At 38.4% G+C, this 26,314-nt stretch overlaps 2 protein-coding genes across 3 annotated transcripts; one reads left to right on the top strand and one right to left on the bottom strand.

Moving 5' to 3' along the window:
- The first annotated feature begins 854 nt into the window (after positions 1-854).
- errfi1a (ERBB receptor feedback inhibitor 1a) lies at positions 855-13,992 on the top strand. Of its 2 annotated transcripts, XM_077530800.1 has the most exons (5): positions 855-875; positions 4,522-4,725; positions 4,807-4,892; positions 7,138-7,803; positions 9,748-13,992. In XM_077530800.1, the coding sequence occupies exons 2-5, from the start codon at positions 4,574-4,576 to the stop codon at positions 10,146-10,148; spliced, it is 1,305 nt and encodes a 434-aa protein (XP_077386926.1). In that variant the 5' UTR covers positions 855-875; positions 4,522-4,573; the 3' UTR covers positions 10,149-13,992. The 2 variants fall into 2 exon arrangements, with proteins under 2 accessions (XP_077386926.1, XP_077386925.1); XM_077530799.1 differs by lacking the exon at positions 855-875 and having other exon boundaries at positions 4,353-4,725.
- Positions 13,993-15,849: 1,857 nt separating this feature from the next.
- Positions 15,850-20,191, bottom strand: LOC144024215 (uncharacterized). The gene is made up of 9 exons (XM_077530360.1): positions 20,028-20,191; positions 19,859-19,946; positions 18,489-18,538; positions 18,207-18,409; positions 17,975-18,140; positions 17,319-17,486; positions 17,161-17,225; positions 16,044-16,118; positions 15,850-15,963 (listed from the first exon to the last, which is right to left on the bottom strand). The coding sequence occupies exons 2-8, from the start codon at positions 19,871-19,873 to the stop codon at positions 16,087-16,089; spliced, it is 699 nt and encodes a 232-aa protein (XP_077386486.1). The 5' UTR covers positions 19,874-19,946; positions 20,028-20,191; the 3' UTR covers positions 15,850-15,963; positions 16,044-16,086.
- Between the last annotated feature and the right edge of the window lie 6,123 nt (positions 20,192-26,314).

The following is a 26,314-nucleotide window of genomic DNA, read 5'->3' as shown; positions in this document are numbered from 1 at the left end:
AAACCCTAGATCAGAACACCTTTGTCACTATTGCTGATAAATGTGAGTGAATGCACCTGCTAATGTTTAATATAAACAAATTATATTTATAATTCGTAACATAGGCTTGGTTGTTGTGCTTGTTCTCATGTGTAAACAAAGAAAGTTAATTAAAGGCTGCCGTACTTCTTGTGACTGGATTTACTATAGTTTATATTATTTTGTAAGTGGTATATTGTTGAGCAATTTTAGAATTTGCATAGCCCTATAGTTTATTTTTAGACTATTTTAGGCTGGTGCACTATTTAAAAATAAATCTGTCAGACGTTTCTCACTCAGCACATAAGTAGTTTTTTTTTCACAGCATGGGTGGAATTATTGAGAGAATGAATTAATTTTACTTCAAACTATTCTAAAGTAACAGCACTCTTTACTTGAGCCCCGGCTTTTTATAATACAATAACAATGTCAACTGCACTTTTTCCAGCAGCCACATGAGCTGCATAATTTGCCGCCTGTCTGTGTGCGTCCCAACAAATAAAAAAAAATAAATAAATAAAAAATAAAAGTTGGTGTGCGCCTTTAAGAGCGAGCGTGCGCCTGTGGGGAGGGCCAGGGCGTCTCTTCGCTTGGGACTCCTGCCCTGCAGCCTATAAGACGTCAGCTCGCTCCCATTCAACACTTTATCCAAAAGTGTCACATTGTACAAGGGTGGGGGGGTGGGGGGAGCGTCAGCCATTCGTAGGCGTCTGCTGGTTCCCGATGTTAACTCCAAAGTAGCTGTACGTTGCAAACAAACCGGAGCCGTTTTAGGAGCCCGAAAAGGAGTTTTATTGGAGCGTTACAAAAAGGCGCTTTTTTTGGGGGGGGGGGATATCTTGGAGGAGTTTCTTTTGGTGAGTGTTGCAGTTCGTGGCTCGTGTGAAGTGCTTGAAGACTTTGTTTGTCTCACCATGTTCGTGTGCGTGTTGATGTCAGGCGTCATTGAGTGATGCATCTTGTGGGGGGGTTCACGTTAAATCCCCTTTTTTAGTTTTTTACATTCGCTGTCATATTTTTTGACGGATCACAAACGTCCGTCCAAGTCACTCCAACAAACAGCCAATAATAAGAGACACATTACATGCTATTGACCAGTTTATTTGCCAATTGATGCTCGCCAAACCCTGCTGCAAGCATCCTTGTTTCTAATGTCACATTTTGATTTCTGTCGATTGTGCATCCTCGTTTGCGTGTACGTGTGCGTCGTGTACGCGTGTTGTGTTCCGTGGCGTGACTCAGCCCCGCTGCTAGAGGGCTTTTCACCACGATTGTCTCAATCCGGTAAAGTGAGGGGGTGTGCGCTGCTGCGTGCTTGCCGCACAGGTAAAGCGGGTATGGTTGCTCGGAAACCGCTGCAGGGGTGTCGTGCAGCGGGGGCGGCAACTCCCTCTCTATTTCTACCTCTATTCTCTATTCTCTCTCTCTCTCTCTTCCTTTCTGCAAGGCAGAGCGCGCCTGATTTGCGGTCACATTAGCTACTAGAGAGGTTTTTCCACCATCCTTTTAGGGTATGGGGCATGTTGGGTCTTGACAATACACCTGTCCATTTTGAACCCTGGGGAAAGTAGAAACATGCACATTAGTCTTTAATGGCGTGATATAGTCTGATTGAGTGTCACAAATTGACTCCAACTCCTACTTCCAGGGTGTCTCTGGTCCACAATGGTGTTCTGTTTTCTAATTTGTATGCGACCTCAGTCTATCACTAATCTACACTTATACAGTAGTAAATTATAACAAATCTGTGCATGAAAAACATTTGTAGACCACAATCAAATGGAGAAAAAAAGTAAATGCGGCACTAAATGCAGCGTGGTGAAGTATTCTTCATTGTAATGTAATGGAGGTTGTATGTTGCTGCCAGCCTCTATACTCTGAGAACCCCCTATTTTGTGACTATATATTTTATTATACTCATTATAAAACCTTTATCATTAGCCGAAGAGATATTTTAGCAACCAATCATAGTTGCATGATTTTAAGTAGACAGAGACCCCCGTTTCTTCACCATGTATGTTTTTGCCCCTTAGAAAAGGCACTGTATAGAGAATGTGCTGCAGTAGGATCGTTTATATAGTTTTTAGGCAAGGGTGCACATGAACATTTTGCCGTGGTCCTCAAACGAGCACCAATAGTTGTTGTTTTGTGCTCATTATTTTACCAAACCACTGACCTCATGGATGAATGGCACATCTCGGCATGGTTTATCATTCTTATCTGTAGATATCATTTTAATATAACTGTTTACTATGTAAGAATTGTTTTCCCCTTCAGTTTTCACTTTTTATTTCATAAACATTCAGCCTTCAGCATTCCCACACAATTTCTCCAGAAATTGCATTTAGTCTAGTTGTGGGAATGCTTCAGCATTCCCACACATATGTTGTGATTTTCATTCGCCACACTTTTTTTCCATGTAACAACTCCCACATAATAATTCAGATTTACACTGTTCAAATTTCAATTTGCTTCAAGAATTCACGCCTCCCGGGGTGTATATCGTCTGATTCCACATTATTTACAGAATTCGCACAATTTAATGTTAAATATAAACTTTTCCCCATTCGTTTTCAATGGGATAGACATTGAACTATTTTTAAGTGTCACTTTCCATGCCCACTTCTATACGTATAACTTATCATCATTACCAGGTGTTTGATACTGCTCGTTGGCACAGTTGGTAAAGTGCATTGTCCAGTAACCAGGAGGTCATAATTTCATAATTGATCTCTCAATTTACTTCATAAGCAGTCCACATGCATTCAAATCTCAGCATTAAGCTATTAGCATTCAGCTTTCAGCATTCCCATGCAATTTCTCCAGAAATTGCACTTAGTCCAGTTATTTATTATGAATGACTTGCTCAACTCTGACATCGGACCCTGTGATCAGCTAGCTAGCTTAGTACATTTCTGTAGGGCAGCGTTCCATTGCCCAATCGTCACCATTCATCCCTGGTGAACATGTACATACTTCCAACTTCAATAATTATCTTTATGATGTACATGAGGTTACCTGGGACACTTATAGACATCTTGAACCTCTGTTGATTGATCATGTACCTTTTGGGCTAAGGAAAATGTATTTGACAGTACAATAACCAAGGGGGTAGTAAATTCGAGTAGCTTGTGAGGGATGACTGCATGAATAGGTCTTTCCTGACCATGTGTCATTTTAGCCTCATAAAAAATTACCATGAAATTTCCACAAAAAGGGCAGATTATACCCAGAGTGACGACAATTGACTCCTAGGACCCTTTCAGTCTTGTGGTGTACACCAGTGTAGACTGTAAACCATCACTTTGTCAAGCGTACCTTGGAGTTTCATCATCAGAACTTAAGTTGGACTATTTGGAACGGTAAATTGTATCTTGAGGGACACAAATGGACTCCACACGACCCCATTCTCTTGCCCAATGATCCGAATTAAGTGTTTCCACACTCTTGCATGGCCACGTGTCATTTGTTTTAATCCCGCTGCCTGTAAGTGCTTCGGTGGTTGAGTGCCAGGATGAACTGTCTTTTGCACCTGTTGCAAGAGGAAGCACAAGCCCCTGGGGTTCATTATCAAGGATCATATTGCTTCCCGTCCCCCCCCCTGGCTCGCCGAACCTAGTCAGCGGGCCCGGGGGACAGCCAAGGCTGGATGGCAATGGCATGCCTCGTCGGCGCAGTTTGGCTCCTACCGATGCCCCCGTGCTTCCTGTTGTTTTAGGGCTTTGTTTCCTAGCAGCTGCCATTGCTGCGCATAAATATGCCTGACAGGAGACAAGGAATGAGTTTTTACAAGGGGGCGGTAGTGTTATCCTCACTCGTCACCCCGACATTATGAGACGGACTGTTCATCTGTGGACACTGCACAGGTGATGCCGTATAAACACATCCGCAAAAAGCCATCTGCGCTATTTTTTATTTTTTTTTTTTACCGATTGTGAAATACTAAACAGGTTAATCCGGTCAAATTGCATCTGGATTTTGGCCTCCGGTGTATTTCTGACCCCAAAGGCAGGGGGACAAAATTGATACGCCGCTCGGGTCTCTTTCCCCACTCAATATTGTAGACATAGTTTACTCAGGCCTGACACATACTTGACATGACATAAACATTCAGGTCATTTGACATGAGGAGTTGTTGCAACATCAGGTGCCGTTCTGGTAACAGGAGGAGCCCCTTCCTCGTCAAGCACTTCAAGCCCGGCCGGATTGCAGCAACGGAAGCGCTCAGCTACTTTTAAAATGTTCTCTCCAGGGATACTGGCAGAAAACTGTCGTCTATTACTCAAACGTGGAACGTTTGAACTTATGTACAAATTGTTACTGAAGGCTTTTTTTTTTTCATAAATAACTTCTATACTTCCCTGGTCAATGTGACTCCATTTTTTCCATGTGTGGATTTGTTTTCTATCCAAACATGCCTTTCCTGCTCTTCACTGCACCTGCTTTTGCATTCAGGTTTCGATCTTTCCTCTGTGATTTATGTATTCCGGGGCCCTGTTGCAGGTACGACAGTGGCAGCCAGCCGGGCCGACGATACAAGTGTTTCCTGGCTTTGATGCGACCCGAGTGTGCCTGGAGCATGTCCACAGTGGGCCTGACTGCCCAGGAGACATCTTTTCCCGTAGAACACCCCTTCCTGCGGGGCAGCTACTGTCACAGCATGGCAGGATCCAAGTCATCGTGGAGCTATGCCCACGACCTGGACAAGTGAGCACACCGGCAGATTCAGAGGACGGAATGTGATGTGGTTGAAGTGCGGTGGTAGTAATCGGTTTTTATCTTTGACAGCTTCTACTTCACGATGAAATCTGCGCACCCAGATCACAGTTCTCATGGTCAGCCCAAGAGTCCGCCATCGCTAAGTTACGACGAAAGTAAGAGTCATCCTTGGTCTGCTGCATCTCGTGCTGTCACTATTAAATTTTTTATTTTATTTTATTTTTGTTAATCCACTAAGGTTGGACGCAAGTTGAATTGAGTGGATATAAGTATTCATAATTTATTATCTTCTCTTACGCATTAACACAATTCGCCTATGCTAAATGGTTAGCAATCACGTTTAGCATTAGCGCGCTAGCAATTACCACTTCAGGTAAACAAACACTAATTACCATTCAGTTCACATATACATCATTATATCTACATTACACATGTAATAGTGTCTTAAGTAAACAATGCTTCAACATTATTCCATGGGTAAATACAGGTAGAGCTAGCTGTTAGCTACATGAGGTGAATAACTTCCTGTTCCTGTCTTCTTCTGGGCACATTTAGTGCATGACTGCCCTCTACTGGTTATGTGATGAACACCTAAAACCGAGTGGCAGGTTATATATTTTGGAATAATTGCGTCCATAGTGCATTTTAGGACATTCAGAACTAACTTGGTTCCGGTGGAGCTTCGAGGCAGAAAATTTTAGTCAACTTGTTCTGAAAGTCAACTTATGCGACTTGGTTGGCTTTCTGCCCTCTGTAACATAAATGCTTCTTTGCTTTTATTCTGTCACTGGCTCACCATACTTGTTTTTTTGGAACATTGTCAGCATTGAAATTGACTGGGTACAACAATAAGTTCAATCTAATGACATCTAAGAGCCGTGTCAAAAACAAAGGTATCAGTATATCAGAAAGGTAGTCATTAAAAACAATGCGAGTGTTATGCTTGTGGTTGCAAGTTTGCTTTTAATAATTTGGTGACCTTATTTAGTGACACGATTACTTAGAAACACTTCAAGGAATGCAAACTACAACCACAATGATTGAAAGGATTTTTTTTTTTCGGTGTGCAGTGGAGAACGTGGGGCGCAGCGTTTTCTTTGTATCCGCTTTTGTACGTTTGTAACGTAACAACCCAATTCAAAATTCGGTATCTGTTGTCCATTGTTGACAATGACCATTGACAATGACAATATTTTTCAAAATAGGTGGACGTGGTCATTCAAATCTGGGTTACATTTGGACTGTTTAGCCGCGGTTGTTTGTGAAAGTGGAGTCTTTGGTAAACTCACATACATGGAGAATTTTTTTCAAGATGAAATCCTCTCTAATGTATTTTTATTTTTAAGGGTAATGTCAGTAGCGATTGACTGATTACTGGCCGGGCCGATAATTGGCCGATTTATTTATTTATTTATTTATTTATTTTTATTTTTTTTTATCTGACATCCGATAATAGATCAATTAAAAGCTGTTATCTTCAGGGAAATAATTATTTTCTGCTTTTGGTTTGAAATAATAATAAAAAAATGTATGATCAGTAAAAATGTTACTTTTTGGAAAACTTTACAAAACTTAAATACTTTTTAAGACATGCTGATGACCTTGGGAGCTCCATGAACATTTTCTTAGAATTTTAAAACTTAAAATTGTAAAAATAAATAAATAATAATAATAATAATAATAATAATAATAATAATAATAATAATAATACTAATAATAATACATTTTAAATAAATAATTGTAAAATATTTTTTATTATTTATTTTTTAATCTGACGTCTAGTAATAATTAAAACTGTGTTATCCTCAGGAAAATACTTATTCAATTTTTCTGCTTTTGATTTGAAATAATAATTAAAAAATAGTATGATCAGTAAAAATTTAACTTTTTGGAAAACTTCACAAAACATTAATACTTTTCAAGACATACTGATGACCTTGAGAGCTCCATGAACTTTTTCTTAGAGTTTTAAAACTTAAAATTGTAAAAAAAATAATAACCTAATTTGATGCCAATATAGTTAGTAAAAGTGAATATCGACTTCAAATATCAGTTAACGGCCTCCTTAACAACTAATCATTGGTATTGTTATCAGGCCTGGAAAAAAACAAACAAAAAAAACAAACAAAAAACAACATATCGGGCTATTTCAAGTTGTAAGATAAAGCTTGAAATATTATTGAAGGGTCATCTATTTCAAATGTATTTAATTTTCGGTCCTTTTCTCTCCGCATTTAAGCCTCAATGTGCTTGCCACTCCTTCGTAGTACTTTGTTGTCTTATATTGCTGGTTTGTTTATTATTTTTTCCCGTAATTGCGTAGTCTTTTTCGACCATATTGTCGTGCGTGTCTGTTTCCATGACAAACCTTCTTATGTGTCATTGCGGCTCTTCTGCCAGGACATAAACACAGATCCAGCACCCTGAAATTACCTCCCAAGAAGTCGCGGCCCTCCCACCTCGCCCTGTCCTGCAGCACCGAACCCTCGGCGCCGAGTCCGGCCGATGACGACCAGGTGGTCCCCTCATTCCAACGGCTCTCCGTGTACGAGTGCAGCAGTCCGCCGCGGACGCCGGACCGCTGCTCCAAGCCTCTGCCGCCCATCCCGCCTCGGAGCGACACCCCGTCCGAGCAGGTCATGGACAACGAGGTGGAGTTCTTCGCCGGCACGGACGAGAGCTCCTGCCTGGTGTCTCATCAGTGTTCCAAACCGTCTCCCTTCCGGACCGGACTTCCCGGTCGGAGGAGCCTCAGGGACTGCGGACGGATTAACCACGCGTACTACGACGGGCCTTTAGGACCGCAGAGTCCGAGGCAGACCCAAACCCAGCAGCTTCCTGCGCATCCGAAGGAAGCGCAGGCGGCGGCGGCGGCGGCGGCGGCCTGCCAACGGCAGCGGGACAAAGCTCAGAGGAGACTTCACCGTTCTCACTCCGGACCAGCCGGATCCTTAAACAAGCCTTGCCTCAACCGCTCGGCCTTCAACACGGATCACAAAACGGAGCTTCCTCCGCCGATCCCGCCGCGGACAACCAAGACGACAGATCCCGCATACTATCACAGAGGTAATCATTCAACATTAGAATCATTATGGTTTGCCTTTCATATTTCGGTTCGTTTACGTAGTGATGTGACTGGTTAGAAACGTCTCAAGGAACGCAAACGACAATCGACGATGTTCAAACTTGATTTATTTTACTGACATTGCTTGACTTTCAAGTGTCAACATTTTGGGATTTTGCTGAAGTTCTTTTGCTATTGTGTAAGAGTGACATTTCCTCACAGAGTCACTCGATTGGAATTACAAAATCACACAATGCAATGAGAAATTATTTCCAGTCTTTCATCATTATCATCACCCATTCATCCACCTTCCATCTTGTTTATGGGCACATGCAGGGTAGACATTCAACAGTCACGTTTATACCTTAGGACAATCTACTGTCTGATGCTACAAAACATTTTTTAAGCTTATATTGTACAGTATGGCCCACATATTTGCAGTATTCACAAAGTCACTTGACATTACACCGATCTGATCGCCGAAAACAGATTGGCCAATATTTTGTGATTGGCTGATGTTTTGTTTTTTGTTTTTTTTAAATGTCTCCTGTAAACTGATGATGTTTTAGGCACAAGAATTCTGCCAGAAATATCATATTTACCTGTGTCAGGCCTCCTTGAATGAATTTTTGCAGCTACTTATCAATTTTTTAAATGTTACATCAACTTGTCAAGGGTCTTCAAATGGAAATTAGCCGACGGCTATAATCTGGCATATTATGTAAATGTTTGTTTATATGCACTGTCCACCTTTAAATGAAAAATAAATGACATATAGTCAATAAACAAGTTATTTAAACAGACATTTTGCTCCATCTTATGATCGGATTGGTGATTGGTTTCTTAAATTCGCTGATCGTCCTGAATATTAATCCATTTGTGTTTTTTGTGCTCTTTTAGAAAACACTCAAAAATGCCACAAGATGCTACCAAAGACTTGTCTAAATTAGAGCTGGTTATTGATTCAGAGTTCCAAAATTGATTTGATTTCATTCACAGCCATCTGATTGGATTCAGGATTCAATTTAATTGATTTGATTAGATTTCACGTAGTAACAATTTTTATTTTTTTTATTACATATTTTTTTTCATTTTTATTTTTATATAATTTAAAATATAAATTTAAATTATTTTTTTTAATTAAAATTAGTAAATAAAATATTAATAATAATAAATCAATAATAAATAAAATAGACAATTTGAATTGTCGAAAAAAGTGCAATAAGGTTTTTTGTAAGTGTAAGGAAATACTTATACGAAATATGAAAATAATTCGTGTGAACTGTAAATTTCAAGAAAACAGCAAGGTACAATTTTTTTTTTTTTATCATTTTCTATTTTCATTTTAAGTCAAATTCTATTTTCACGTAAATTTATGTGAAAAAATATAGACTAAAACAAATCTATTTATGGTTTTATGAATCGATTTCAGGCTATGAGAAGGGAAATTGATTTGTTTCCATTAATTGATTTGCCATAAGTATGAAGGATGATACAATACATCTCGACTTGACACACACACACACACACACTCGCATGGGGATGTAATGATATCCAAGAATAACGATGCGATATTATCACGATATGAAGGTCACGATACGATATTTATCACGATATTGTGGGGAGATTGGCGATACAAAAAAGTCACAATACTTAAAATTCATCTGACCATTAATGTGGATTTTAAACATAGAAGGGCCAAAACATGCATTATGAAAATTAAACTGCACTAAAAAATTAGCCACCAGAGGGTGCTAGAATAGCACAAATGGAAATCAACTAGACTTTTTGAACAGATGTGCTCCCTTTAATATCATGACATAACGACGACATATTGTGGCGGTTTTAATATTGCGATATCACGATATTGCCATTATCGTTACATTCCCACACTCGCGGTGCACCTCAAACTCACCACTTCCTGTTTATGTTACTCTCTCTGGCAGACACTCGCCGCTGGTCAGCAGAGGTGTCGTACAGCGACGAGGACAAACCGCCCAAGCTGCCCCCGAGGGACCCCTTGTCCCCGGGCAGCGCCCGCACGCCCAGCCCCAAGAGCCTCCCCACATACGTCAACGGCATCATGCCCACCACCCAAAGCTTCGCGCCGGACCCCAAATACGTCAGTCGGGGCTTACAGAGACAAAACAGCGAGGGCTCGCCTTGCATCCTGCCCATCGTGGACAAGGAGGGCAAAAAGGCCAGCAGCACTCATTACTACCTTCTGCCTCACCGGCCCGCCTTCGTGGACTCCAAGTCCGTGGAACAGTTCCTGCGGGCCTTGGACGGCCCGGACTCGGAATGGGACTGCCACGCCAGGCGGAAAGCACCCGTGGATCTAGTTTGAGGGTCCTGGACGCGCTTCCAAGTGCTGCTTTTTTAGTTTTGAACCCGTTTGGTATTGAAGGACACAGGGTACGCGCGCGCTCGTTGCGTTCAATTGCAACTTGGAAATTTTGATTTTTTTTTTTTTTTTTTTTTTTTTCAAACAGTCCGGAAGGAGCAAGCGGGTCTTGAACCTCTCACTTTCAGTGTTTTGTGTCTGTAATGTTTTGGGAATTTTTTTTTTTTTTTTTTTTTTTTTGTAATGCTGCTTTTTATCTCAACCGGGACAAAAGGTCAGTAATGTAACACTTACTAGGGATGGGCATACTAATCGATCAATCTCTCAGTCGATTGAATTAATCATGTCAGTGAGGTTAAATGAATCATCAACGGTATAATAATTCATTAAAAACAAGGCAGGTTTTACTTCTAAAAGGTATATTTAATTTCTTACTAAAACATTATGCACAATTCTTTAACTCTGTGCTGAAATATACGAAGAAAAAAATACTCAATTAAAATGTATTGCACATAAATCAAAATTGTACCTAAATAAATATTCCAAGCAAGCAGTTCTAATGCAAATGAATTGTACTCAAACGTTAAATACAATTAGCAAAAATATGCACTTTAAGCACAGTTTAATTCAGTGAGTCATTTGCATACCACTAGAGGGAGCCCTTGTCATCCCTAATCCACGGAATATGACAGTGGCATGGAAATAGCAGTTCAGAGCATTTATTTATTTATTTGAAAAAAAATAAAAAATAAAAATTCCCCCCCATTGTCGATCAAGAAAATTCAGCCCATCCCTAAAATCAAATTTTATTTTAGGGTCAAATGAAGGATTTTAGCACTCAAGTATCTATTGTATGTGAGGGAATGATTATCATATAAATATTTTTTTTGTAATAATGCATACATCACAAGATGTTTTGTTTTTGTTGTTTTTCCCAACTTGCTCGTAGCTGAACGTGAAAGTCAAGTGCAGCTTTTGTAGCCTTAAAAACAGCCGTATCAGATCCCTAACAGAACTCTCATATGCCACCTTTGTTTTATTTTATTGTATTTGTATTTTTATTTTTCCCACGTGCAACCTAGCGAACGATATTTTGCCACAACTCATTGTGCATAGAAAATAATTAATTCTTGGTAAATTGTTAAATCCTTGCACCACCCTGTCCTGCCAATCCGGCGTACAACATTCGCAGTGGATATAAAAAGTCTACACACCCCAGTTCAAATACTACATTTTTTTTTCCAATTTAAAATAATAATAATAATAGTGTGATAAATAATTTGAAAACTTTGGCCTATGACCTGCACACCGCAAGTAAAGAAGTACAAATAAACTGAACTAATTTGTTTGCATAAGTGTGCACCCCCTCTTATAAATGAAGAAAAAAAAATGACCCAGTCACATTCAAACTGATGTTAAATGGGAGTCGGTGCACATCTGCCGCCAATTAGAGTGCCTCTGTTAATTCCCCAAATAAAGGTCAGAGGTTTTAGTAGGCTTTTCTTGATTTTTAATTTTTTTTTTTTTTTTTTTTTTTTTTGCTTAGCCTTAACATTTTTATGCCAACACTGACTGCTATGTGGAACCATTTATAACTCTCCGACGAAGGCCCCAGTTACAGCTGAAGAAATTACTTAGCTTAAGAATCTGAATGGGGTGTGTAGACTTTTAATATCTCCTGCACCATGGCTCCTTCATGGCTCTGATACTACCTCCAAAAGGCGAAAAATTGTCCGAGTTGACTCCGTTGACCCATTCCAAGGACGGAAAAATCCCTGAGTGAGTCTCTTTCTCATGACCGTACTTGTTACTGCTTTATTTTTTATTTTTTTTTATTTTTTTTGCTTTTGGAGGTTGCACAGAGAGCGTCGCCTTTGAAGCTGGACATACACTGTAACATGAAGGCACATGCAACACAGTCAAGAGAAGCACATTGCTGTGTTGGTAGCATTAGCATTCCTCGCCCACTACGGCGGAAAACGCCTTTTCTTGATTGGTTTCGACAGTCGGCAACAGTTTGGAAGCACTCTACTGACACCCGCAGGACTTAAGCGGGCCTTTCAAACTTCTGCGTTGTTGACGTTCTATCGCGGAAAGTTACAATTTCAAACTTTGTGCAGTGTATGCCCAGCTTTAGTGAATGTATTCTTACTGAAATTATGATTTTTTTTTTTTTTTAAATATATTTAGTGGTCAAGCTGTGAGTCATTGTTTGGAACACATTTGCTACCTCCCTCGATACAAATCCTCCATTTCACATTGTCCACTTTTTGGGGGGGATGATTTTTTTTTTTTTTTTTTATAACTACAAAGGAGTATTAGGTCCACATGGAAAAGAAAAACAAATTAGGACGTAAAAAATACGGTAGTACAGTTCCAAATATAATACAAGAATAAATTCATATTTAGTTCAAATAAAGTTGAATGCTATGAGAAGAAACTGTATATTTTTTCCAGAAAAAGTCACTTTTTTTTTTTCAAACATTATAATATCACAAGAAAGATTTAAGAAAAAAAAATATTTTATTACCTTCAATTAAAAAAAATGTTCAAAGGAAACTCTTTTCATATCACTTTTTTTTTCATTTTGGAAAAAATACAACTTTACCCTTGTAATATTGCGATTTTGATTTTAATTGTGCTACTATACTACGGTTTATCAGGACCCCCCCCCCCCCCCCCAAAAAAAAAAAATATAATTATAAAAATAAAAAATTTAGTATTGGAAGAAATTGGACTTTAGTCTTTTAATATTACAACTTGTCCAGAAAAAAAATGTCTTTGAAAAATTTGATTTTTTTTTTAAATTCTCGAATATAGTGCGAATAAAAAACAAAAAAAAACAACAACAATAAATTGTAACTTTTTTCCCTAAAAGAAGGACTCTGTTCCAATAATATCATGATTTTTTTGTCTTGTTTTTTTTTTAATCTTTTTTTCTCAGAAAAACTTGACACTCATATTTTAGTATTTTTTTTAACTAAAAAATTTTTTTTTTTATTCTTACAATATAGTAAAGTGATTTATGCCCCCACCCCACCACCACTTTTTGTTAAAAAAAATAAAAAAATAAAAAATAAAATAAAAATACAAAATGGGAATTAATTGTCATGTTTTTTCCCCCCATTCCATTGTCTCCCTAATACTCCTTTGGTAAACCAAAACGACGACAGATGTGTGGGGTTCATTGTGTGTGCATGCGAGTGAAGTGAGGAGGACCTCCGTGAAAATGGAGATGGTCTTTTATACACTTTGCAAGAGGACGAGTGCTCAGGGTTTACCTTCAAGCGCGTGGACACAGTCTTTCCTGTTCTGCTCATGCATTCCTGCCTGACATGATTGCAGTGGGTGTGGCCTGACACACTTTGGCTGCTGGCAGCCGACAGAGAGGGGAGGAAAATTATATATTTGCATGACCGACCCAATGGACACATGAGGATGATATTGTACATGTAGCAGACGTATCGAAGAACACGATGTTCACTTTTTTTTGGGGGGGGGGGGGAACTAAGGTCAACTGTTTTTTTGAAGTATACATGTTTGTTTTTGTTTGTTTGTTTCTGCTCACAAACGCAATGTTGCTTGGACTTCAAAAGTCACACTCACCCCCCCTCTGAGGAAAAAAAAAATGTTTACAACATACACTGGTACTATTTAATCTTAAACGGTATTCAAATGTCTTATTATAGGAAATAACAACAAACAACTGAAGACTAACTTCTCTGCTGTGGTGAAGACATGCACTGGGAGAGTTCAGTATGCTGTGTACAGTATTTAACGATTCCATTTGTTTATTATTCATAGTCGATTTTTCAAAGGAAAATAAAACTTTATTTATATGAATTGCTTTCAGTCTACTTGGCCTGTGCTGTCACACACGCACACACCCTGTTTTTTTTGTTTTTTTTCTTATTGTGACTGGCCTCCATCCACAAAGAGATTTACAAAGGTTGACTGACAGGTGTACGACAGCGTTGTCAGCCACTTCCTGATTCACGCCCCACCGGATGCACCGCAAGCACGTACTTGCAAAAAAATAAAAAACAAAAAAATAAGACAAAATGCAATCAGTGTGAAATGTAATCAGCGCCAGAGATTAATTTAGTTTCGGAATTGCGCTTCCTTGCATTTGCTGGGCCCAGCAGGTTTGCTGGTAACCGGTGATAGCTTGTCCAGTTACCATAGCAACAGCATAATAAACTCCTTGGTTTGTAGTTTGGCTGTATGCTGTAATGTGTTGAGTTTCATGGCAGGTGAGGCACTGATGTTAGAGTTAGCTTTACATTTATCAGCTAAGTCAAGTGTGCTTGTCATTAAATTACAAAAAAAAAAAAAATGTTATTGTAAATATGTTGTACTACAACCATTAACAGTGAAACCCTTGGCAACAAAAGTGAGTAGACTCCTAAGAGAAAATGCCCAAATTGCACTTGTGACGTAAAATAACAATCACTAAATACGTTTTTTTTTTCTTCTCAAAAACATTTGACTATTCTTGTAATATGATAGCTGTCTAGGCTACATTATATTATACATACTTAAACGCAGGAATTTTTGTAAACCAAAAAGTATGTTGGGGGGGAAAAAAAGCGTGGTTCATCCTTTTTGGATGACATTCAAAGAGACAACTAACAAACAACTCCCCTCCAAGTGTAGCCTACTAGGCTACACGTTACAATTTGAACGTGCATGTATACAAGTAATTTGTCCCTCAATTATGTCGATGTGGGTTGGACACGGTTAATATTTAACGGCGTAACGCTGCAAACTGCAGCTGCCTGGTTAATCATTTTCCGCTCGGGTCAGGAGAGAAAAACATCATTTGCACGTTCATTAGCTCAAAATGCCTCTCACAGTAGACAACTTCTTACGGGGCGCTGATAATCATGTTGTTGAGTGACAAGAAATCATGAAATACACTCTCACACTAAAATATATATATATATATTTTTAAATTAGCAGCATTTAAATTCATTCAGCTGCGAGGTCATTATTTCAGCAGTGATGTCGTTATATGTGTACAGTCTGCCCTCTAGTGACTGAAAACTGTTATGACAGAAGGCGCGCGCACACGCTCACAAAACTGTGTAGCCCGCCTCCAGCATTTTATTTGATATTTTAAAATATATTTCTAAATTATTTTCTCAGCCCCCCTATCTATCGGTATCAGTTAAAAAAAATAATACAAAAATAAAAATTTTTACATAAAAAATATATTTTTTAAAAATGGTCCTAATATTTTGACTTTTCATTTCTAAATAATTTTCTCAGCCCCCCTATCTATCGGTATCAGTTAAAAAAAAAAAAAATACAAAAAAAATTTTTTTTGCATAAAAAATATATATTTTTTTAAATTGTCCTAATATTTTGACTTTTCATTTTTGAAGAAAAAAAATATAGGTACTGTACAACTTTCTGTAATATTAAGAACATCATAACATATGGAACTTTATTCACGCCATTTGGGGTTTTTAAGCTGGGAAAAATATAAATGTTCTTCCTCTAATTTCTACTTTCTCTAGCGAGTAAAAAAAAGACGATTTTCATGTTTTTCTTTAAAATAAAATAAAAATAACTTTATCCTGATAAGCTTATGCCTTTTATGTAAACACATTAATTTATGCACACAGCCCTAGTGTATATGAGTTATAGGGATAACATTTATTGCACACAAAAAACCCCCCAAAGAGACAATGTAAATGAATGCAAATTGAAGTCATAAATTTATTAAACAACAAAAAAATAGCTAGTTTGTGTCTTCATCAGTTTCCCGTCATCTCGAGCTGACATTCAACACCTCGGGACGTTTTGTTGTCACCTGCAGAGACAAAATGAAAGCACATAGATTTCAACATTTTTATGACGTGATTTAGTCCAACAGAACCAAGAATTGTGTACCTGCATTTGTGTGTCAATGTCTTCTAGATGCGTCCTGAACCTTTCAGCCGTGTAAGGACCCGCCAGTCCCAAATTCTGACGTCATGCACACAAGCCAAATAACATTTGTGTTAAAAAAATAAAATAAAAATAAAATATTGATGGCAATTTGTGTCACCAAGTCAAAATATGCCCCCTGGTGGCTGTGAGTAGCATAGTTAGGATATCACAGCTGTTTCATTGATTGATTGATTGATTGGATTTGGATGTGAAAGTACTTTGATTTGATGATTATCATTACTTGTACATGTATATATGCAAATAGTGTTAGATAATTGAAAAATTTACAAGAGATGATCATCTTTTTCATCAATCTTTATTTTTATTTATTTAAAAGTTGTAACCTAACAAAAGCATTTTTTGAATTTTGAAGTATGAGCTTTATATAAACAACCTTTTAATTTTATGAGAAAATAAATCAAAGCTAAAGTTGTCATTTTACAAGAACATAGTCAATTTTATTTTTTTTATTTGTTTATTTTTATTTTTATTTTATTTTTTAACAAAAAACAGCCATACAGTATTTTGGCAAAATAAAAATAAATAAAATAAAAAATAAAAAATAAATAAATAAACTAAAAAGGCATGACATGAGAATAAATTTGATTTATTGAGAAAAAAAGCCCTACTTTTTGCAACATCTTTCAAGTAAATAATTGTATTATTAAGAAAATTAAGTCCCATAGTATTTTTGGAGGAAAAAATTGTCATCATATGAAAATTAATTTGTTTTGTTCCAAAAATATATTTGGCATATTTATTTTTATGTGCAAAAAATCAGATTTTTTTTTTTTTTTTTAGAGAATTAGAGAAAAATGTAGCTATTTTACAAGAATAAAAATAAAACATTTTGCAAAAATGTTTTTTTCAAGTAGAAAATAGCAGAAGAGAACCACTACAAGACGACAAGAATAAACTTATTTTATATGAATAAATATTTCATTTACGTTCCACATTTATTTTTCAATAAAAAGCCCTATTGAGAATAGCCTACAGTTTGTAATTTGATGATGATAAAGTAATTAAATAAAATGATATACTTAATTTTAAAGTAATATTAAAGTTATGTAAGACATACCTGTGTCTGTGAAGTCAAAGTAGTCTTCCTCAAACTCTAGAAATCCTCTGAAGTCATCCCTTTTCCTGAAAACACAATTTCAACAATTCTCCCTTCGTGTGACTTATCAGACTTTTTTTGGACGAACAGGAAAACCGCATTTCATGATCCGAACTCACCACATCCCAGAACGCCCCTTTTTGACCAAGAAGACAACCAGAAGGACGATCGTGAGGAGTAGCAGGGCCGCTGCCAGTGATCCGAATATAGCTCCATAGAAGGCCGGACCCCAGCGGAAGAGGTCGCATCGTTGGCCGTAGTACTGCCTTATGTTTGACTCGTAGCATCTATACGAGAAAATGCACACTCTGGTGATTAACTCATTTGCTCCCAATAACGTGTAAATACGTTTTTTTTCTTAATGTTCCAAGTGTCCCAAAGACGTATTTATACGTTTTTTTTGTTTTGTTTTGTTTTTATGCTAGAGCATACAGAAGGCTTTGATGCAGTCTCTCAACTGCAAAGAGCGGTTGCAGAAATGGTAGCTATTACACAAACGGCCAGCAGGTGGCAGCAGAGCAAAGTAGATCAACCAGGGCCATCTAGAAAAAAAAAGCTCAATTACAATTTTGAAGAGATTTGTGAAAAATGATGAAACTTAGCTCTCTTCTAATGCTAATTGCTGCAAAACGGAAACAGGTAGAAACATACTTTTTTTTCCTGATGAAAGAAGAGACTTTAATCTTTCTTTTGATAGGTTCCGTGCTTTTATAGCAATAGAACACAATATTCTGTGGACCTTGCAAAATCAATCAAAATCCAGTAAGCGTTTTACCTGCACACGGCCCCTGAGAGAATATCATTGAGACATTCCCCGTGTCCGCTGCAGTAGTCCGGTGCCGTCTTGCAGGGTCCGACGCACTGCCACTGACCGTCAATCACCTCGGGGGTGTAATTCACAAACGTAGAGCAGTTGACGAAGGGCAGGATGTCCGTGATGTCTGATTGCCGGCAACACAGCAGGTTTTCATTTGGGCGCGAAGAGCAACAAACGACGTTGGACCTACCGTTAATCTGCGGCGTCGGGGAGACGACTTCCTTGAGCAGCACGCTGGCGTTGGCGAAGGCTCGCGAGATCTGCCGGATGTTGTCGCCGTCCTCCAGGATTTGCGTCAACTTCCCATCGAGTCGAGTGTTGAGCCAGTGGATCTGCGTGGCGTTGTTGTCGTAAGCGTACTGAGCTCGGCTCGTGGCCAAAACGCCTCTCGGCCTGCGGCAGGGGAAGGCATCGACGCCAAATGAGGACGCTCGGACGGGGGCGAGATCATAACAGGCAGGGTTTCACCTACGACTCGGTGACGTCCTCTCGGGGATCGGTTTTCTTCAGCAGAGCTCGCAACTACGTGAGAAAACACGAGTCAAATCATAGCTCACTTAAGAGAGAAGTTTACAGCTGAGACGACACAATACAGGGTCTCGATTTGAGGCGAGGTGTTTAAGTTCACAACACATCAAGTGAATACTTGAGGTGTTAAATTGTATTTGTTGACAAAGCACCTGGAAAATAATTGAGGCTTAAGGCACAACATTTATTAGAGGTGTGGTCTCTAGAGGTTTTTAGGTTGACTAGTACACGCCAAGTGATTACTTGAGACAACTGTTTGAGGTGAGGGGTTAATTTGTTTGAGTGATAAAATGAGACTTGAAGCACAGCATTTATTGGAGGAGGAGCCTGCCAAGCACGTATATGTGTATTATTATCTGAGGTGAGGCCTTATCAGTCGACAACTCAGGAATGGTGTCGAGCGGAGGCCTTTATTTGAGGTGAGTCATTTTAATTGACTATGCACCAGTCGATTAATTTTACTTAACTCATTCAAACCCCAAAATGTGTAAATACGTTTTTTAATGTGTTGTCCTTCACTCCCAAAAACATTCATACATTTGTTTTATTTTTTTACTCAAGAGCAGAAATACTGTAAGTCTTTGATGCAGCTTCTGACATGAAGCGGTGGCTTAAAGAAATGGTAGTTATTACAAAAAACGGCCAGCAAGTGGCAGCAGAGTATACGAGATCAGCCAGGGCTATGTTGCAACAAGCTCTTTTTGACTGTTTTCACCAGGAATGTACTCTAATCTTTATTTTTGTAGGTTCCATGATTTTATAGCAATAGAACACAATATTCTGTGGGTCTTGAAAAATCAGTAAAAATCCAGTAAAACAGAGTGAAGCGGTTTGCTTCAGTAAAAATGGCTGTACGTCTGGGTATAAAAAAGCACAGGCATTTAATTGAGGTACATCTTTTTTTGTTTTTTTTCTGTTTTGAGACAGGGCCTCTATTTGAGGCGAGGCATTTGTTTACCAGGTGATTCAATGAGCAATATGTGAAGTGGGACCCTTATTTTTTTTCACAAGTCGTCAATTTCTGATGAAGGTACAGCGTCTAACACTAAATGCTAATACTAATCTACAGTAGCATCTGGTTATCTGCATGAATGTATGCAATTGATTGTTTAATTAATTGTTCATATCATATTGTAGTCTTTTTCGTTTCTTCCTTATGATCACTCTTTTTTTTTATTTGTATTTATTTATTTATTTTTTACTACCAGGCCCTTCTGCTGTGTCATCACAAAACAATAACACACACAAAAGAAACATCAAAACATATGGCCATATGTTGACATCACGCATAAGTTTAATTTTGTAAATGCCTACCTTCATGAATAGCATGTTATAAAATTTTATTTTTGGTTTGCCGTTCAGAGAGCGCTCAATCCTTCCTGCTTCAATCACACTTCCCTGTCTGTAGTGGGGAAAAACACACTTAAATGAATGAAGCTTTTGTTGAATCAAGCAAGTAACACAACTTGATCAGTAAACTTACTGTAAATTGACAACTTCTACTTCTTTGAAGGCTTTCGGATCGGCGCTTGCGCACAGTGCTTCAAGCTGAAAAAGGTTAGGAGAAGTTACAGGTTCATCTTCAAAGCAATTGAACTTCGAGTAGTAAAATACAGACACAAAAAAGATCACTGACACCACCCCACGTCATAGCAATATCAAAATACTGCCCCCTAGGGATAGTGGGCAGGCTAAGGGATGACCAGGAATGTAAGGCTGCAAAATTCCTATGGCTTATTGTCCAATATTTCGAAAATGCTACCATACATCCATTTTCTATAGAATTTATCTTCATTCGGGATTAGGCCGTTGAGTGTCTTAACTGACTTGGGGCGAGAGGCGGGGTACACCCTGGACTGGTTGCCAACCAATCGCAGGGAACAACCAGACAACCATTCCCATCAAATGGGCAATTTTGAGCCTTCAATGAATCCAACATGCATGCATTTAGAAGACAAGAGGAAGCCATGCAGAGTACTGGGAGAAAACGCAAATTCTGCACAGGAAGACCAGAATTGAGATTAGAACCCAGAACCTCAGAAGTAGTCAGTTGTTAAAGTGGAAAAAATAAAAATAAATAAATCTCTACCTCCTTCAGTAACTTTTCAATGAAATTTAATGACTCTGGCGAGACCAAATCATAATAATCATCCACAAAAGTGATCTTGATGTCCAAAGTAATATTTGCTTTTCGAGTCGGTATTGCTGGAATATCTGTAAGGGAGAAAATAAAAATACAGTGTATATGGACAAAAGCAAAACAACACACAAATACGCTATACAGGGGGTCCTTGGTTTATAAGAGTTCTGTTGGTATGACAGCGACATAATTCAAGAAACGACAAATGTCCACCCGTACACATCGTAATCTATCAATGACCTGTGCTAAGAAAGTAAGAAACTGTAAGTATGGTAGTAACTAGTGTGCCTATGTTTGCAGCATTTACATCACGCTCTACTCAAGGACCCCAAGTAGTGGTACCTTGATGTTGTGCAATATGGAGTTGGACCAAAACTTTGACCAACAAAATGTGTCACAAAGTTTGAGCCCCATTAGTGATAATTCCAGTTTTGATCAGTGATTGTGATTGTCACAACTCAAGGTACCACACCAATCATTCAGAAAGGTGTAGTCTTCCTTACCAACATCAGCAGTTGTGATATTTGGTCCAAAGGTGCAGGTATCGCCATAGGTGTTGCTGTTGCAACTGCAGTGGCAATCATTGAGTTCTATACTGAACGTGCAATTGCCAATCACGCACTGACAGTCTTCGTCGCTACACTGTCGGGGTGTGGATTTACTTGTTACTGTGACAGAATGAGACGTTGTGGTGAAGACTTCTGAGGATGTCGCTGCACTCGTCCTGTCATATGGAACGGTGGATTGTGTCAAAGGTGTGGTGCTGGGCGAGAGAGTGTAAGGTGTAAACTCTGTAGATGTATCTGGATCAGAGGTTTGCTTCTCGATACTAGTTGTTGAAGCAGAGCTGAACACTGCGCTAGTTTTAATTAGTGGTGTTGAATCTGTCGATGAAATGGTGACTGCTGGTGTGGAAATACTAAGGTGAGGGTTAGCAGTATCTGTTGAGAAACTGGATGCTGCAATGGTCTGATCATTGTCAGTCGTTTGCTTAGTTCCCTCAGTGGTGTATGTTTCAGGTGATGTGTTTGACTCAGTTGATTCTGTGGGTATGATCGTTGCAAAAGATGTCTGTTGGAGTGAAGTGGAGGACAATCTACTTGTTGAAGTTTCCTGACTGGTTGGTATAGATTGAGCTGACTTTGTGTACAAACTTGTTGTTTCCGATGTAAACTTTGGTTCTGAAGATGAATACATAGTAGTTGATGATGGTTCATTGGTGGTTAGAGAGGACGGAGTTGTTTCCAGATTCATTGGTGTTGACCTATATTCCGATGAAGTATAAGGTATCCAGGTGGTGGATGTTTCAATTGATGCATGTGATTCTGTGGACATGAGAGTTGTCACATATGTTGTTCGTGGCTCTGAAGAGGACAATGTTGTACTTGTTGATTCCAAACTGGTTGACTCTGTGTTCTTATTAGGTGTTGACACTCCAGCTGTTACTATTGGTTCAGATGTAAGCTGTGGTTTTGAAGATGAATAATTACTCGTTGATGTTGGTCCGTCGCTGGTGAAAGAGGATTCAGTTTTTTCCAGATTGGTTTGTGTTGGGTCTGTGTTAATCCCAGAAGAAGTATGACTCAAATGGGTGGTTACTGGTGGGAATGTGGAAGGCAAAAATGAGGAAACTTCAGCATTGGTGGAATAAATGGATGTTGCTGTAGTCTGATGATTGTCAGTAGTTTGCTTTGTTCCCCCGGTGGTGTTTGTTTCAGGTGATGTGTTTGACTGAGTTGATTCTGTGGGTCTGATCGTTACAAACAATGTAGTCTGTGGCAGTGAAGTGGACAATCCACTAGTTGAAGTTTCCTGACTGGTTGGTATAGTTTGAGTTGACTTTGTAAGCAAATTTGTTGTTTCTGATGTAAACATTGGTTCTGAAGATGAATATATAGCCGTTGATGATGGTTCATTGGTGGTTAGAGGGGACTGAGTTGTTTCCAGATTCATTAGTGTTGTCCTATATTCAGACGAAGTTTCATGCAGCTGGGTGGTAGATGTTTCAATTAATGTGTGTGATTCTGTGGACATGGTAGCTATCACAGATGTTGGTGACTCTGAAGAGGACAATATTGTGTTTGACTCAGTTGATTCTGTGGTTATGATCGTTGCGAAATATATTGTCTGTTGCAGTGAAGTGGAGGACAATCCACTAGTTGAAGTTTTCTGACTGGTTGGCATAGTTTGAGTTGACTTTGTGTACAAACTTGTTTCCAATGTAAACTTTGGTTCCGAAGATGAATACATAGTAGTTGAAGATGGTTCATTAGTGATTAGAGAAGACGGAGTTGTTTCCAGATTCATTGGTGTTGTCCTATATTCCGATGAAGTATAAGGTATCCAGGTGGTGGATGTTTCAATTGATGCATGTGATTCTGTGGACATGGGAGTTGTAACATATGTTGTTTGTGGCTCTGAAGAGGACATTATTGTACCAGTTGCTTTCTGACTGGTTGACTCTGTGTTGTGCTCATTAGGTGTTGATCCTCCAGTTGTCACTAATATTTCAGATGTAACCTGTGGCTTAGAAGTTGAATAAATACTTGTTGTTGCTGGTTTGTCACTGGTGATAGAGGACTCGGTTGTTTCCAGATAGGTTTGTGTTGTGTCTGGGTTAATCCCAGAAGAAGTATGACTCAAATTGGTGGTTACTGGTGGGAATGTGGAAGGCAAAAATGAGGACACTTCAGCATCTGTGGAAGAAATGGATGTTGCTATAGTCTGATCATTGTCAGTAGTTTGCTTAGTTCCCTCGGTGGTGGATGTTTCAGGTGATGTGTTTGACTCAGTTGATTCTGTGGGTATGATCGTTACAAACAATGTAGTCTGTGCCAGTGAAGTGGAGGACAATCCACTTGTCGAAGTTTCCTGACTGGTTGGTATAGTTTGAGTTGACTTTGTGTACAAACTTGTTGTTTCCGATGTAAACTTTGATTCTGAAGATGAATACATAGTAGTTGATGATGGTTCATTGGTGGTTAGAGAGGACGGAGTTGTTTCCAGATTCATTGGTGTTGACCTATATTCCGATGAAGTATAAGGTATCCAGGTGGTGGATGTTTCAATTGATGCATGTGATTCTGTGGACATGAGAGTTGTCACATATGTTGTTTGTGGCTCTGAAGAGGACAATATTGTACTTGTTGATTCCCAACTGGTTGACTCTGTGTTCTTATTAGGTGTTGATCCGCCAGCTGTTACTATTGGTTCAGATGTAATGTGTGGTTTTGAAGACGAATAAATTCTCGTTGTTGCTGCTTCGTCACTGGTGAGAGAGGACTCAGTTGTTTCCAGATTGGTTTGTGTTGTTTCTGTGTTAATACCAGAAGATGTAAGACTCAACTCGGTGGTCACTGGTGGAATTGTGGAAGGTTTAAATAAGGACACTTCAGTACCTGTGGAAGAATTAGATGTTGCTGTCGACTGATAAATATTTGTTTCATGGCTGATTGGTGGAGATGAAACACTTGAATGGTCTTGCACAAAAGAATGCATTTTCGTTAGCTCCATTCCTCTATGGTCGTCAGCCTGATTTCCATTTTGCTTTCCTGTTAAATGAGATATTTTCAGACAGTAAATCGACATGGGTTAATATTGCTCAGATCAGTGATTCCCAACCTCTGTTGTGGTACATTAGTGTGCCATTAAACACCAAGCATCTCGTGCATCTCCTGCAGTAAATTCTGCAATTTCTCTTTTAGTAATTGGTCCAAAAACTATTCACGACAATTAAAAATGTCTAAATTTCACATTGAGTGCAAGTAAATAACAATAATTATTTCAGTCAATATACATTTTGTGAAATTTTGGGTTGGTGGTGTGCCCTGACATTTTTCAACTCTAAAATATGCCTTGCAACTACAGAATTCTGACATTTGAAAAAAAATAAAATAAGAAAAATAAATAGGCGGTACCAGGTGCCTCGGGCAGAATGAGCCATCTTGCTCTGTCCTGCGCGCAAAGTTACATGAACTGTTGTTGTTGCACCCATTTAAATTCATTAGAATGCACAATGCGCAATTTTGATGTTAAAAAATGACAGACTGGTTCATTAAAGAGTTTTCTGTCTTTATATTTTGTTTTTGAAAATCTCTTCCTGATATCAGGTATTATATTGTTATTTAAAAGAATCTGCAAAATTTTGGTTAATTGAACCCAGTCATATTAAGGAGGAAAAAAAAAAACAATCTGTCAAATGAAATCAGTTTTTGCTTTCAGCCCTGGCCTTGGCTTACTTAAGGTTTGGAAACACAGGGTTCAATATTCCAGGAAGGTACAGTAACTGTGCTTTGACAACAGTCAACAAACTCAACCTTTCAGAGTCATCTTGTCATCTTTCATTTGGGAAAGTATGAAATCTTTGAGAAACATCAGAACATGGTACATTTATCACAGACAATTATTATGATTAAAATGAATATTTACGATGATTTAAAGGGACACCATCAACAAAGCTTCATGTTTCTTTTTCAAAAAGTTACTTCATTTAATTCGGTCACTTTTCGCATTTTACCGTGCTGAGCAGATACAGACAAAATAATAAAAATACTTCGAATCAATAAATAATACATGGAAATACCCAAATTTGTAGATACATGTATTCAATTGGAAATCACTTTTTTTTTTTTTTTTTTTTTTTTTAAACATCTTGGTGAGAAATGAATAAGGGACAAAAACATAAAAAGATTTTTTTTTTTTTTTTTTTTTTTTTTTAATAAAACTTGATTTGGATACTAAATGACATTTTTCAGTCTAAATTTTTCATCAAGACAACGATTGCGCAATGTAAATAACATTGAACTTCAATTTTTTTGTGGCATACAACTGACACAATATATATATATAATACAACAATATATATAATAAATATAAATATATAATAAAAAGAAGAAATGACTTACCTTGTTGTGTGTTTATCACACACAACGCAAACATCATGATGACGGCTGTGTTCATGAGAATGGTGGAAAACTTCCTCCTCGTCTTCATGTTTTCTCCTTGTAAGCATCGGAAACGGGTCTGCCTGAATCATTTCACCATATTCACATGGATGGGAAAAATATGAAAATATTCTCGGGTGCTGCGATGTATGTTCGAGTTCAGTTTTGATCTCACTGCATCTAATTGTTCGTGTCACCCGCTGTGTCATAAATGATCAACAGGTCAACTGAGATTGTTACTGATATCGTGCCCTCCCTCTGCAAACGTTTCATGTCGAGGAGCATGACGCCGTAATGACTTGACAAGTCCCTTGAATCACACACACGCACACACGCGCTGGTGCAGGTCTTGGGACAATGCTTGGTTGGGCGAGGTGGGGTACAGAAATATTAATCACCATCATGTAAATAAACATTCATGTCTCGTTAGTTACGCTTCGTCACTACAAAAATGCATTTTGACACTAACAAAACTCCAATTTGGTTAGCTTACAGAATAAAACTGAAGTGACTAATTTTGAGCGATCTAATAAATATTTATACACAGTACAGTCATAGGGGGGGAAATCAAGAGACCACCCTTGTTTAGTCAGTTTCCTATTAATCTTAAATGACTAGTTGTAGGAATGCTGAAGCATTCCCACATATGTTATTGATATTTTTATTCTCCACACTTTTTGTCGCGTA

The sequence above is a fragment of the Festucalex cinctus genome, chromosome 8 (assembly GCF_051991245.1).
Source record: "Festucalex cinctus isolate MCC-2025b chromosome 8, RoL_Fcin_1.0, whole genome shotgun sequence".
Taxonomy (NCBI): Eukaryota; Metazoa; Chordata; class Actinopteri; order Syngnathiformes; family Syngnathidae; genus Festucalex; species Festucalex cinctus.
The sequence above is the reverse complement of the archived record's forward strand: the minus strand, read 5'-3'. Positions and strand labels throughout refer to the sequence as shown.

Excerpts from the sequence above, each read along its gene's own strand:
- LOC144024215 (XM_077530360.1), bottom strand. Across the intron at positions 18,141-18,206 it reads CCCGACGCCGCAGATTAACG|ACATCACGGACATCCTGCCC; the intron begins GTAGGTCCAACG and ends GCCGGCAATCAG. Across the intron at positions 16,119-17,160 it reads CTTTGACTTCACAGACACAG|AATTTGGGACTGGCGGGTCC; the intron begins GTATGTCTTACA and ends GCATGACGTCAG.
- errfi1a (XM_077530799.1), top strand. The coding sequence starts at position 4,406 with ATGTGTGGATTTGTTTTCTATCCAAACATGCCTTTCCTGCTCTTCACT. Across the intron at positions 4,893-7,137 it reads ATCGCTAAGTTACGACGAAA|GACATAAACACAGATCCAGC; the intron begins GTAAGAGTCATC and ends CTCTTCTGCCAG. Across the intron at positions 7,804-9,747 it reads TCCCGCATACTATCACAGAG|ACACTCGCCGCTGGTCAGCA; the intron begins GTAATCATTCAA and ends TCTCTCTGGCAG.